This window comes from Gavialis gangeticus, unplaced genomic scaffold (genome assembly GCF_001723915.1).
Source record: "Gavialis gangeticus isolate Ggan-Ray unplaced genomic scaffold, GavGan_comp1, whole genome shotgun sequence".
Lineage (NCBI taxonomy): Eukaryota > Metazoa > Chordata > Crocodylia > Gavialidae > Gavialis > Gavialis gangeticus.
The window spans coordinates 5899702-5914504 of record NW_017729001.1 but is presented as its reverse complement, the minus strand read 5'-3'; the positions used below and the strand labels follow the sequence as shown (position 1 = coordinate 5914504).

Here is a 14803-nt window from a genome sequence, read left to right as displayed (position 1 = left end):
GTGTGTGTGTGTGTGTGTGTGTGTGTGTGTGTGTGTGTGTGGAAAATATATTACAGGAAGCACTGGTGTCAGTATATTTGGCCAATAGGTTTACCAGTGTTTGGGGCTGTAAGTATGAGATTTGCATTACAGTCCATTAAGAAGTGTGTGAAGACCAGTTTGGGTGTATTTGCTGGGTAGAAGTAGTATATTACAGTGCATATTGATATCTTGATATGTGTCACTGTGTGTGCCTGTTGTCGGGTATGTATATACATCTATGTGTATTGGAAAGGAATTGACATATGACTAGTATTATGTGTTGCTGTGTGTGTGACATTATAGTGAGTATTAATACCTCTAGGTTTGTAATTGTGGGTGATATAAGACTGATCTGTGACAGTGACTGGTGCTATGCGTGTGACTGATCTGTTATTGAGTGTGTTGGTGCCTGTGTATGTGAATCTGACCTGCCCGTTTATCTGTATGTCTGTTTCGAACTGCACAAGTCACACGCTGGTTCACGTAAGAGATGACACTCGATATTTTCAGTCCATTCTAAAGACTGAAATTTGCACTGATTCACTCTAGCCTATAGACTGCAGTTCCATGTGGCCTGTATATAGTCTATGCGTGGTGGTCAAAATAATTCCATATGCTGACTATTATCTGCATCACAGACATCAGCTGACCACAATAGCTAAGACTTTCAAACTGCACTGATTCAGACCGTTTCTTTGTGAATGAAATAGTGCCAACGTGGACTGTATTTAGATACATTAAGATGGCTAGTGGGTCATATTTAATCAAACTGGTTCTCCCATAGCACTGATTTTGAGCAGTCTGTCTATGATATATGCCACATTGAGTGGTTTTTATTACTAGCTCAGGCTACTACTAGTCCAAACGCCTCATGTTTTTATGGAGTTTACTGTGCTCATGCAGTCTATACTTGGCCATAAGTCACTATGACATATTACTGACTAGTAGCTAGCAAAATAACTTTCATTTGAGTTTTGAGAATGTTTATAAAAATAAAAGCACAAACCTTGTGTAGGTTTTTTTGTGATCCTAGAGTTCATAAACAGACTGGCAGATTTAAACCAAAACAGCAGATATAGCAGAAGTCCAGTGGGCCATCTCTGTCAGCCAAGTCTCAGCCTTCAGCAGCTCTTGCCTCTGAAGGTTTCACTGCAGAGATGTGGGAAGAAAAATCTATTCACCAGGTTCATACCACTTGTGCAACACTCCCAGGAAAACCCCCTGCCTACTGCCTCCTGCTCCCGTGTGCTGATCCTCGAAAGAGGTAGTGAAGCCATGCTGAGAGCATCCCACACCGATGCTCTCAGGCATCCTAGAGAAAGAGTTCTTGAGAGCATGGTAATGGATATACTCAGCCAGCTTCACATCCTTATTGATGGAATAGACACACACAGAATGGGAAGGGGGTGCTTTGGTGGCACTCTTGGGGATATTGTGAAAGCAGTGTAGACACACTGTGACAGAACATTAGCTGAAAGCTCCTGTGTTTTAGTTTGTAGGTTAGTACTTTTCTAGTCTAATCCTTAGCTCCAGTCAAGATGTATGTATAGTATTCACTGGGTCTGTGTGGTCTCATGACTCTGAGCTGCCTGTCTTCCCATTAGATCATGGCAGTTCAGGCCTTGCTGCCTAACTCTCTCCCCACCTGCCACCCTCAAATCCAATGGTCTCACCAGTTAGAAGGCCCCGTGGTGCCACTCCCCAAAGAGGAGATGCTGGACATAAACTTCGGGACCTGGTGAGAACTGGTGTGGACACGGGGAGGACCTTGTAAAGAGGATGGGGGAGGGTTTTTCCCTTGCCTTCTTTTCTTGCTTTCACACTTCTTTGAGGGGGAAAGAGCCCAGGAGGGGCAAAAGGGAACAGGAAACAAGCTTTCAGTAGCTGCCAATCTGATGATCATTATAAGTGTGGGTTGCTAGCACCTCAGCTTCTGTACCTCTGTAGCACAACAGGATGGTGCCAAAGAGCAGTGGCATCCAACAAGTAAAAAATTATATTACGATAATGCAAGTGCATATCAACCTGACAAGGGACAGGGTTGAGTACAGCAGCACCAGGAACTATCACAAAAGTCTTAGGAGGGAGCCAGGAAAAGGAGAAAGAGAGAGCAGGCACTAAACAGCAGGGAGGACTTCCAGGCCAGTGTAGGTAGAGCCACAGAGCTGTGAATCTCTGGGCTATACAAGGCACGTGGCCTAGCTGCGGGGGGGGGATGACGTGCCAGCCATACCTGCAAGTGCAGCCAAGCTCAACAGAAGCAAAAAAGGGAAAGCCATTGCCTCTGGGGTGAAGAAGGCATGTTCCTTGCAGCCTCAGGGAACACTATACCTCCTGGTTGGTTTGGCTGGGAAAATTAAGGGAAGGATTTTGGAGCCACCAATTGGTGCTGATTTCCTATGAATACAGAAGAGAGGAATGTGCACTAGTCCACAGTTTACTTGTCTCTAGAGACACTGGAGTTTGTGAAGGAAGCAGCTGAGGACTCCCTCAGGCACAGCCAGTGAGCTAGGGGAGAGACAGGAATAATATTCAGGCTTTTCAGTGAAGGGAGAACACACCTGTTTCACCTGAGAGAGGTCATTGCCTTTGCCATCCAGGCTCATTGGCCCATTCCTCACCTTCAAGAGGAGCTGGGGTGGTAACACAGCCTGATTTCCTTGCTTTTTCAGCACTGATCATCCAAGGGCCCAGGTGGAAGGTTCTGAAGTGACAGGAGGATGAGTTAGAGTGAGTCAAGAGTGAAAGGCCTGTCTCTCCCCAGCTTCATGCTGAGCTGCCAGCAGCTGGGTCCCCCTCAGAAGCTACAACTCTTGGGTGCTTTAGCACTCACATTGCAGATATTAATGTGGTGGTTTATGGCATATGCGTAAGGAGCTGGCTACAGATGGCTGGAAGCTGGGGTAGGGTGGCAAGTAGGTAACTGCCTGCAACTCACGTCCTAGGTTCATACTTGCACCAGAGTGAGAGGCTTCCCATATAGACAGACCCTTCCAAACACAGGGCTAGGAGGTGAGGTGAGGGTGAGAGGTAGCAGTTTGATTTAACAATGAGTCTTGAATCCCTCTTTGAGCTGACTTCATGAAGCAGCAATTGGAGTTGCACATCTCTGTCCTGTCCCTCCCATCATTAGCTGTCAGCAGCACTTCCAGTGTTGTGCAAGGCCTGGATAACCAAGGGCCTGAGGATTATACCTAATCAATGGACAATGGAGCCAGCTGCAACTCCTCCTCAGTGGTGTCCTATGCTTATAGGAATTCCCTGGATGCACTCCATTATCTTTAAACTGCTTGGATGAGGCATGCATGCTGGGATCCGTGCTTTGCATGGATAGCCTGTCCTTTTGAAAGAGGATGGGGGCCCTAGCCTTGCTGTTGAGTGTGATGAGCAGTATCTAGCAGCCTTTCATTTAAAGGGCAGCACTTACCTCTTCTCCTTGCCACAGCCAAGCATGTCCCATTAACAGTCCTTGGTGCATGTGTTTAACATTCTACTCTGTTTGTAAAGATGAGAAATAAAATAATTATAATTTTGTAAGATAATTATACTGTATATTTGACAGTTTTTAATATAAGAACCATTTAGCTGTTCTCGCTCCAGTCTCTTTCTTTCTGCCTGGATGTCAGGAGGGGCCTCTTCACCCCAGCAGCAGGGGACAGATACTGTGAGGGCAGCAGCCTCTTGGGACAGGGGCTCCCTGCTCCACTGGGTGTCTTTCTCTATACATGGAGAGGGAAGATCAGATGCAGTTGCCTGCTCCTGACCTCTCCTGCTTATGTACATCCTTGTGAGGGAATCCCACAAGAGCTGGTAGGATGGAGGGGGTTTCCTTAGTCCCGCATCATAAACAACAGTGTTCTTCTATTTCTGCTGGAGCCACACCATAAAGACTCTTTTGGCTGAGTTTCCCCCTCCCTCACTTTCCCTTCATGTGTCCCCCTGCTGAAGTGCAGCCCAGCAATTCCCCCTTCTTGTTCCTAATTCTGGGATCTGCTGCTAACTCCCCTTGCACTGTCTCTTAGACTCTCACTGTTGGGCTCTCCCAACAATTCTCCTATGCAGGCAGAGGTGAAACAGCTTTCCCTCTGGCACTCCTGCCCACCCTTCCTCTCTGACAATGTTTTACTGATCCTACTCTGAGGTTCCCAACTGGTCTGCAGTGCCAGCAAAATACGGCCCATGGGCCACATCCAGCCCACCAAGTGATTTCATACAGCTTTGGTGCGCCTCAAAGCAGGCACCTCTCTGCCCTCCAGGCAGTAGGCACGGGCTGCAGGAGCAGCTCCGGCTCTGGTTACTAGGCTAACAACCCCCGCTACCTTCCCCCCAGATGTACAGGGCCCACCCCACCCCCAGCCCTAAGGCAGAGAGCACTGGAGACAGAAAGCTTCTGCCAGGTGAGGCTTCTACCCTGCAACCCTGGCCATTTGCAGAGGAGACAACCCAGTTCCTAGCAAGAGTCAAAGTGCAGGTATGGGTCTGACCTGGCCATGCCGGGGACTCATGTTCTGGGGAAGGGGGTTGGGAGCCACCAGTTATCTGGGCTGGGCTCTGCTGTGTGCCACCACCTGCAGCAAGCCTGGCCACGCAGCTGCACATTTTGGACTCGGGTCAGGAGCTATGGGTGATCTGGACCTGGCTAGGTCAGGCCCTAATAGGGATACAGGCGCTGCTAAGGGTCCTGCTCTGTCTCCACTGCTGATGGTTGACATGGGGATCACGGCAACGTGAACCTGCCTGGGAGGGTCTGAATGTGCAGGAAGGGGGAGCTGATCCACTCCCCTTGTCAAGCAAATTAAAAGCCAGGCACTTAGCAGTGCAAGTGCCAACCAAGGGAAGTTAATCAGCTTCTTCCACTCAGCTTTGCAGGTGCTGGGTGGGAGAGTTGAGCATGCATGGCCACCAGGCACATGGCTTTGATCTTACTAAGTGGGGGGAATGACTGACTTTCCCATGCCTGGCACTTGCAGAGCCATGAGCCTGACGGTGCCATGCAGGGCTGCATCATGTGCAGCTTGCAACTTTCCCTAAAATCCAGTCCTTAAGCTCATGCATTCTGCCATGCCCATGTAGCACAGCAGGGTGCATGACTTTTGGATCAGATCCCATCATGTCATTAAGTTATTGTCTGCCAGGGCCCAAGGGCTTATATCACCAGATGAAGTAAACTCCCTTTCTAAAACCTGTTATCCCCTAGAGCAGGAAAGTCAAACTCATGAGGCCACATAAACCCTTTCCAAATCATGACATTTCTTGAGGGCTGAACTACAGTGGCAGGGTGAGTAGCAGTGGCATTAACTCTCTGTATACTGTTCCTGCTGACACAGTGACTCTGGCAGCCACAGGAGTTTACGCTGCTGTTGCTTGCCCTGCTGCTACCAGATTGTGTCCCCAGTGGGGATCTTGGCCTGAAAATTTAGTGGTTGGGCAGATAATGGCAGCATTAACTCCCTGCAGCAGCCAGAGGTGCTAGGTTGGCAGGATCAGCATCCACAAGGTTAATGCCACTGCTACTTACCTTGCTGCAGCAGAATTGCTTCCCCAATGGAGATCCCAAACAGGAAATTTGGCAGCAGGGCAAGTAACTGCAGTGTTAACCTCCAGAGTGCTGCCCTCGTCAACACAGCAGTGCTGGCTGTTCCAGGGGCTAGCACCGGTGCCTCTTACCCCACTACCAAATTTCCAGCCCTGCAAGCTGGATCTGGAGGTGGGTTTTCCAGGACTTGTAGGAAGCCTTGTGGGCTGGATGTCCCAGCTCCATGGGTCAGATCTGGCCCATGAGCCAGATGTTTGATGCCTCTGCCTTAGAAGATCTTAGTGTTGATAAAGAATAATGCTTGTGCAGTGCTTTTTAGTCCAGGCTCCCTAAACATGTTTCAGTGGTGGGCCAGTATTATTGCTCCTGCTTTGCAGATGAAGAAACTGCAGCACTGAGAGTAGAATAGACTTGATCAGAATCATGCAGCAGGTCAGTGGCAGACCAGTGACCTGAGTCCCGTTCAGAATTGGGCCCTATCCAGGGTAGCTGTGCAGAGAATCAAGGGCTTTGTTCTACAAATCTTCATATGCTTAACTTTAAGCACATGTGCAAGGGCAAAGTGAAACTCTAAAATAGGTCACTGCTGCAGCTAAAGCTCCAAGATCTAATAATCAATCCAGGTTGCCTTGCAGCTACTTTGCAGAGCATGCTGGGAGTCTATCAGCAGCAGGGCAGCAACATGCAGGAAGCAGGGTCTATATGTGAAGTGGGTTAGTTGCATGTGGTGCTGGCACTGCTACTCACTCACTATTGTCAGGGACTTTCCAATCCTGCAGCTGCTGTTAATACCCCACACGTATAGACTGCTATGCTTCCTATGCTTATCTTGCTGGGATCCTATGACCCCAGCTGACTTCTTGCCCTTTGGGTGGGGGGCTGGACTCAATGATCTTCTGAGGTCCCTTCCAGCCCTAATGTCTATGAAATCTATGAAATCTTACCACTTCACAGCCTAAGTGGGATGCGTACTCCCTACCACTGAAACGTGGCAGCACATCAGCATTGTTGTCAGAGAGGAAGTGAAGCCTGCAGCCTCTGGAAGAAACTGGGAGGGATTTCAGGAACGCAGAATGTGGGGACACCTTCCTGGTGATGTTTGTTCAGGATACCAGGGCTAGCATGCTCAGAAATTGGATTTTAATTACTCCAGACTGCCAGGACATCCCTTTTGTAGAACCCCGAAAAAGCAGCACCTCCTCATGTATCAGCCCAGTAGGGGGCTGCACTTACAAGTTTTGCTGGCATAGATGTATAGGTCAACAAAGTATGGGTTGATAAAGAATAATGCTTATGTACCCGTTCCCCACCCCTCATCGCTATAACTATATAAACACCAGCCACAGTGTGGATGCACTTGTACTGGAACAAATTCCTTTTGTCAAAAGAGCCCCCCCTACTTAGGGAAGTGGTACAAGCTTCATCTCCGAAGGGTTTGCTGCAAAGAAATTGAAAACCCTTTTCAATGTGGATAAAGCCTCCCACACTGGAGGGCAGAGAAAGTCTCACATCAGGATACTTACTCTGCTGCTTCCACTTGGCTGCTATTTACCAATGGTGTTCAGGAGCCCTATTCAGGATCAGGCCCCGTGGCAGTGCTAGCATTACATTCAGCTCACCCACTTTGTGCACAGACCCCACTACCTGGATGCTGCTTCCTTACTGGGGACAGACTTCCAGCATACTCTGCAAAGGCTATGTAGCTGCAAAGAAATTGCAACCAAGGGCAAACTGCTGTGTAGCAGCAAGTCTAGACTGTGCCCAGAGCCCCACTGACTTCCTTTAGGGATCTGAAAGCCTAGCTCCCTAGAGCCTAACCCAATGGGGCATGACTGCAGGGGACTCGCCTGTTCTCTGGGCTTGGTTTAGCAGGGGAGGGGTTTGCAGCAAAGAGTAGGATTTGCTTGTGAGTGGGAACTGGAAGCTGCTCTGCCAACTGGGCTGGGATCTTTCCTGATTGAAACCAATGAAGAATTCCTAGCACCTGCGCTGGCTGCTGGGCTCAGCAGGTCTTGATTGGGAGGGCTGTGGAGTATAAGGAACTGGCACTGAGCACAGATTGCCTGTCAGAAGATATACACCTATAATTTCTCCTGAGAATGTATGTTCTGGTACTAGGACTGTGAGTCTAGCATCATGGGGCTGTGGAAAGAGTTCCTGGTGGTGCTTGCCTGGAGCTCGGTGTTTGCTGGTCAGAGAGGTAAGTTCCCGTCTGGGGAGTTCCTGCAGCTCTGAGCTGGGGTCTAGTGTTCTGTAGCAAAACTGCTTGGAAAACCTCAAAACTGGCTCAAAGTTCAAAGCCATTAAAAAAATAAAGCCTGCTATCTGGGCTTCTGCCCTTTGTGTATGTTCTTGGGTCATGTTTTTGTGGCTTCCTGTGAATGAGAGCTCTGTTTCATGAAAATCCAAATTCCAGCACCTGGTCTCTCTATAAAACCATCAACTATTGTAAGTCTTCACCTAAAACAACCGGATCTAGTAACACTGAACACTCCTTTCCTATAAGAGCTGTTTGCTTTGACTATGTACTTCTGTTCTTAACTGTTAAGCATCTAGATATAGAAACCCAGTGTATGAGTAACTCCTGGGATGTTTCTAAAACCTGGCTTCCCACACCCCTTCCTGTAATGCACTAATTTCAGTAGGACTAGAGCATTTCCTCACTGTGAAGTGTGTTCAGTTCAGGACCCTGCACTAATGTAGCCTGGAAAAGATAATTGCAAGAGATCCTGGCTTTCTCCATTTTAAAAATAACCAATTTTCTAATTTAACCCCCCCCCCCCATCTGTGTTTTTCTGCAATTAAAACAAAATGCCGCTCTATAGAGAGGTATCAGTTAAATGCAATGTTTTATCAATTTTATAACTACAGTTTTGGAAGCCTACCAGTGCCTCAGTCACTATAATAAAATAAATTTTATAAATACCTATAAACTGAGGCATTTGATTATGGGTTTTTTATCATGGAAAATCAGAACTCCCCCTGCCCCCTTTGTTCACCAAAGACATGAGTCCAGCTGTGGCTGCCCTCTTCCCTGAACTGCTCTGTGCCACTGAGCAGCTCTGATATGCATCTGGTGCCCTGCCCATGCCACTGCCCCTCACTCCCCTCCCCACCCCGCCCCTGCTGGAGGGGGGCCCTGGCTGCCAGGCCTACAGGGCCAGGGTCCGAGCCCCGGCTGCTGCTCGTGGGAGGTGATGGCCGCTGTGGAGAAGCAAAGTGTGGAACCCGGCTCCCCCTCCCCTTCCCCCACAGGTGACATGGTTGAGTAAAGCCTGGGGGAGTGGGGAGAGCTGTGGGCTCTGGGCTCCCCGTCCTGCTGCCCTCCCTCTGAGGGCCTCCACAGCCTGGCAGGTGGGACCCATTGTGGCAGGGCAGAACAGCTGCTGGGAGCCCTGTGCTGCCATGGTGAGGTGCCCCCTGCCTACCTGGCAGCAGTGGGGAACACAACTCTGTGCCACCACCCCCACTGCTTCTGGGTGGGCAGGGGATGCCTCACCATAATGGTGTGAGGCTCCTGCCAGTGACACTGAGCCTCCCTGCCCTGCTTTGTTCTTTTCTGCCCTGCCCTGCCGATCCCACCCACTGGGCTGCAGAGGCCCCTGAAGGGAGGGTAGCAGGGCAGGGAGTCCCAAGCTTGCAGCTGCTAGCCCATATCTACCCCTGCCCCATGCACAAATCTGGGGAGCATGTGCACCCCCTCTCCCAGTAAGTGCGCGCAGCGGCAGGGAGCCCATACCTTCACCACCCCTGAATGTGCTGCCTGCGGCTCTATCCCTCTCCCCACTTGGGCCCTGCAGCTGTGCATTCCCACCCTGGACCCCAGGCACCCTCTCCTGGCTGGGCAGTCCCCCCCCAGCCGTGCTGAACTCATTCCCCCACCATATTGATGGAGAAAAGGGGGGGAAAGGAAACCAAAAAAAAAAAAGGCAGGGGGAGGGGGAAGCAAAGCACCCTGCTGTAAATGGCCTAGAGAATGGGATTAGATAGTTTTGGGGAGATGGAATGTTTTTGCCAGCTTACAAGACTGCATCTTTCTGTAGGGAGAAGGAGCGCATCCAATTACCCTGTATTCTATGAGTGCAATAAAACCAGCATCCACCTGACCATACACCTGAACCCCCAGGGAGCTGGCCTCATGCTTGATCCACAATCCCTGCATCTGGGCAGCTGCCCCTATTCCATCATCAACAACCAACAGGGCCTTCTGCACTTTCAGTATGACCTGAAGGACTGCAGCTTCTCACAGCTGGTGAGTCTGGTAGCTCCTTAGACAAGCAAAGGCCTTGAGTTTCACCTTTGCTTGGAGCTACGGGCTCTTCAAATGCCTCTAAAGTAGCTTCTCTTTCTAGTTTGGGGGTGTATGAGGGTGGAAATGCTATCTGACAGAGCAGCTGTAATAGGAAAACTCCTACAGCTATTTGCTGGGCTAGAAGTGAGAAAGGAGCCAAACGCTCTGATCTTTAAAGGGATTTTAGGCACCAAACTTGCACAGATTTTTAACAGGAGTGATATGCTTAAATACATGGAGGATCTGGGCCTCACCAACATCTCCCACTGAGATGATCGTTTGGATTTAATACCTGAATGCTCCCTTTCTGTACGATTGCCGTAAATCTGGAGTGAGAAACTCATGGTCCTGGAACCATAAGGACTGAGTAAATTGTCTAGTATCCATGGAAGAGAAATATTAACTGCTTGAGAGGCCTGTGCAGTTTAGCCCCTGTTAAGTCTTTCTTTTGTTGATAAGCCAGTGACCAATGTCTTTGCTACCAAGGCAGGGGCTGATAAGCAATGTTTTTTTGGATGTAGCTGTTCAGGAGTGCAAACACATTTTTTGCGTCCCTACGGGGGAATTTTTGCCCTCAGTCTGTGGCCTGGAGGAGAAAGTGGGAACATGATTGTTCTAATCTCTATTTTTCCCTGATCCCTACAGACTTCTGGGAATGTGCTTGAGCACTTCACCGACCTGACCTATAAGCCTCCCTCTGGGAGAGGCAGATACTACGCTACCTCCTTCAGTGAAAGAATAAACTGCACTGATTATGAGTAAGTTGCCAGCACTTGAGCTTACTAGTTTGATGCTTAAGTGAAAATCCCCAAATTACCATGAGCTCCACTAACAAGAAACTAATCCTTCACAAGCATGAATAGTGATACCAGTTGGACAAGGGAAGACTTAAACCAGCTGATTGTAGGTGACCTATTTCTTTGAGTGCTGAAGGAGATGCTAACCAGTAAGCCAAAGCTGTATTAGTTGGCAGAACTACTCTTGGGTTTTGGTCATGTACTAAACTTGCCTTAAATCCCAGGATGTAAAAAAGAATCTGGCAGCCCTTCAAGGCAGTTTCTTGTATGCTGCATGGCTTTTGGAAAGAGAGGTAATCTAACCATTCTAGCATGGCTCAAAGATAGACTGGCAAGCTGGCCTTACTCGGTTCAGGATTCTTTTAGTTTCTGTGCCCATGAGCAAGAATTTACCCTTCAGAAATAATAAGTCTAACTCCTACCAACTCTCTAACAATGTATTTCTTTCTAGTGCAAAATCCTTGACTCCTACAAATATATCCTCAGTTACTGGTCAGCTGTCTGCCTCCAGTGTACTGATGTTCAAGGTAACGCTGATGAATGGTAAGACAACTGTTACTGAAAGGCTGGGTGCTACTGTCGGATTTCCCCATGATCTCGGGTGCACTGAGCTGCCTGTTTCCAACACCATTAAACAATGTCCTAAAACTAGACCTAATTTACCACCTCTTAAGGTGGTGTGGGTGCTGCCACTTCTTTTGTAGAAGACTCATGAAACAAATGTGAGTCTTTCTTCCTCTGTCACTTGTCTTATCTTCAGCCTTACACTCAGGGTTTGTGGGTTTGTTTGTTTGTTTTCTTTTTTGCCTAAAAAAAAAAATCCTGCCACTCTGGTAACACTGGGGAGGGACTTCCTTTTTGTGAGAACCTATCATAGGGGTTGGGGAGAAGGAGCTGAAGAGCATGGTAGCTTTCTTGGCGGACATTCATGGGACTAATACTGGAGAACACCAACTTTCCTTCCCCGAAAGACTCTACATACACTTGCAAAAGGCTTTGACTACTTGAAAGTCTCATTCTGTGACACACATCACAACAAGCAGCCTGTGAAATGATCTTTAAATACAAAATCCTATTTTCTTGCAGGGGACTTCAGTGCCCCTTCAGACTCCCAGGTCTTTCCCCTGGGCTCTCAGATTCATATAGAGTTTGCTGTACAGAGTTTCTTCCACCAGCCTCTGCAGATTTTTGTGGATGAGTGCATGGCCACCACAACCCCAGAACTCCACAGATCTCCCAGGAGCTACAGCATTATTGCAAACCATGGGTAACTATCTGCTGCTCAGGCAACTCATGAAATCTGTTTAGCTTGGAAAATGTAGAGTTCAGGCAATCGCATGAGCATCTTGACTGAATGTGTTTAATATCTGAAGGCTCCTAAATAACTTCTACTGATGAAATATTTATTTCAGACCTGCCTTCTGCCTTAACTAATAAGGTGTAGCTTATTGGCAAATGAAGATGATAGAAGGCAGGTGGTTGGCTTGATCACTGGAAGCCATAGGTGCACTAAATTTAGACCCCCATGGCATCACTACCATAGGTTAACCTGCTGAAACCTTGGGTAGATGCTGCTCAGAAGTAGTTCACTCACTCTGAACACAGTTTCAACAGCTTAAAGACTTGGAGAGAGAACAGCAAAGTAGATCAGGGCCAAACAATTATTGTCTATTTAGATGCAATTGCTGTGGCCTTGATGGATTAAGCCAGCCTTTCTGTTTCAGGTGTTTTGTGGAAGGTAAAGTGTCAAACTCCCATTTTCTGCCCAGAAAGGCTCCTGAAGCTATCAGTCTTTCCCTGCAGGCTTTTGGATTTGTAGGTGTGGACTCGGATGTAAGTAACTCACTTGAATCCTGAGACGGCACTTCTGGTGTCAAGAGATGTCTTGTAGAAAAATGTTTAAGTACCTGGATCAACTTGAATTATACTGCAAATGTTTCTACCCAGGACTATTTAAAGCTAGTTTCTGACTGCAACTACTATAGGTCTATGCAGAAAAAAACTTGCAGCTTTTTATTGTACTATCTAGTTGGGTAATCTACCATGGCCAAACTAAGAAATGTGTGATCCTGTCTGTATAAGAAATCTCCTGCTGTCCAAAACCCTAATGAAAGAGGGCTGAGTCATTGGCTCCTTTCTGTCCTAGTTCTCCCATAGTTTGTAGCAGTGCAACTTACCTCCCAAGATGCTTCCCTCAAGTAATGGCAGGAGCTTCACACGGGCTATCTTTTGACATGCCTTGCTTCTAAACAAGGGCATCAGACATACCATTAATCACCTGGCCTTCACAAAACTGACTCGTGCAAGAAGTTTAACCAATGTTGTTCTAAGGCTAACACTGAATTGCTCTAGTTTAGTTCAAATTCCTGGATGTGCTAGATGTACATGTGCCCCCATTAGACAGCAGTCTGGGAACCCCACAAGTCTTCTGACTGGTAAGAAGCATGGGTTCATAATGGATCTAATGCAGTCACCAAGTCGAAGACTTTACATGGGTATCTGCCACATCCACCTCTGTTACTGGAACCCAGATTCTCATAGCTGCTGTTTAAATGGAGTCTCCTTGTTTTTCCTCAAGTATGCATCTATGGAGCCTGTTCCTTTCTAATCAGCAGTTAAGCCATCTCTTTCCCTTTCCCCTGCTTTGCAGATCTATCTTCACTGCCAGGTGCTAGTCTGGGACCCCCAAGTCCTCATGCACCCCACTAGGAAGGCCTGCTCATTCCACAGGGACACAAATAGGTAAGAGCTGTTGTGGGAGGAGGACCATCAACTGAATGACCTGCATGCCAAGAAAGTGTTAAAACAAAGTTGAACAGAGTCTGTTCTGCATGGCAAGCTTGAACGGAGTCTGTCCCAGGTGGCATGTTGGCATGCCTTGGGTGCATTCTTCTGCTGGCAACAAAGTGGTTTTGCCCACTTGAGTCCATGATAACTTTGGTCCACTTGCCCTTCTGTCTGATATTGCCTGTCATAAGGGCTAAAGGTGAATGCATTCCAGGTTCATTAGCTTTGGAAGTGTTTAAAACACTTTTCAGGATTGCCTAACTGGAAATGTTTGGTTTGGAGCTGGCTGGTGAAGTTGATATGGCTTCAGATGTACTGCCAACCTTACTTGTTCCAAGCAGGATAGTAATCCGTATTTAACTGGAATGGGTCCATATGTTCAATCTTGACTGGTTGTATAACTTCTGGACATTTGAGAGAGAGTGTGAAAGATATAGTGCCTCTAAATCTCTTTGCAATGGAAGGCATTATTATATAAGGGTTATTTGTTGGAATAAGCTTAACAAAACCAAGTTCAATGTTCAGTCATAAAAGCAACCAACAAAGCTAAGTCTTGGTTGGGGGTGAGGGACAAAATTCCTCCCATTCTACCATGAGAAGTCTTGCAACTCTTCCAAATCCTTTCTTCACAAATAATAACACTCCAATTTGTATTTGCAGTCCATGCTTTCTCCATTTTACTTGCAAGAGCACGCCCCTGTTGCATTAAGTTCCAAGTCTCTTCCATTCTGCTCCAAACAGCCAACAGTCCAGCTACTGCTAAAAGCAAAGAATTGATTTTTCTCTAAGACCTTGTAAAAGATTCTTAAATTGAGAGATGCCTGGGAACTGAGCAGGTAGACCTAGTCGTACCCTGAGACTTTTCTCCTCTCCTTTGCTTTAAGACCTCTAATCTTCACTTACAGTCCTTTTCCTACTGCTCCCATCTAACAGGTGGGAACTCCTGGATAATCCTATTCTAAGCAACATGTGTGATTGCTGTGAGACTCTCTGCCAAGAAACAGGCTTGCGCCACAAGAGAGCCCTAGAAGGTAAGGACTCCTTTTGACCTGGGGTCTGTGGCACTATGGGGGAGACAGTGTCTTATCAGGATTTAGCAGCTTGAACATGGCAACTAAGGTTCAGATAAATAGTGGAGACTTCTCCCTTCTCAGCCCCCCACACCCACCTCCAAACATGCAGCTCTTCTGTGGTCTCTGAGAGAAGCTTTTTGCCTTCAGATAGGACTTCTTTAGTCTAGCATCTTGACTCCAATATGGATAACTGTCACTTAAAGCATATGTATCACTCTCTTGCTCCAATCCTTCACTAGGGCAAAGCAAGCAATCTGGGGGGGGGGGGATGTTGGGTTTGTTTTCCACCCCCCCCCCC

At 47.7% G+C, this 14803-nt stretch overlaps 1 protein-coding gene across 2 annotated transcripts in view; it reads left to right on the top strand.

Annotated features, from left to right (window-relative positions):
* The first annotated feature begins 7016 nt into the window (after window positions 1–7016).
* Window positions 7017–14803, top strand: part of LOC109290314 (zona pellucida sperm-binding protein 3-like) — a 14376-nt gene continuing 6589 nt past the window's right edge. For both annotated transcript variants that reach the window (XM_019506757.1, XM_019506758.1), the window contains exons 1-8: window positions 7017–7757; window positions 9601–9809; window positions 10494–10606; window positions 11097–11188; window positions 11732–11912; window positions 12370–12478; window positions 13296–13387; window positions 14366–14463. In XM_019506757.1, coding sequence (XP_019362302.1) covers window positions 7694–7757; window positions 9601–9809; window positions 10494–10606; window positions 11097–11188; window positions 11732–11912; window positions 12370–12478; window positions 13296–13387; window positions 14366–14463 — 958 coding nt within the window. In that variant the 5' untranslated portion in view covers window positions 7017–7693. The remainder of the gene's footprint in view (window positions 7758–9600; window positions 9810–10493; window positions 10607–11096; window positions 11189–11731; window positions 11913–12369; window positions 12479–13295; window positions 13388–14365; window positions 14464–14803) is intronic.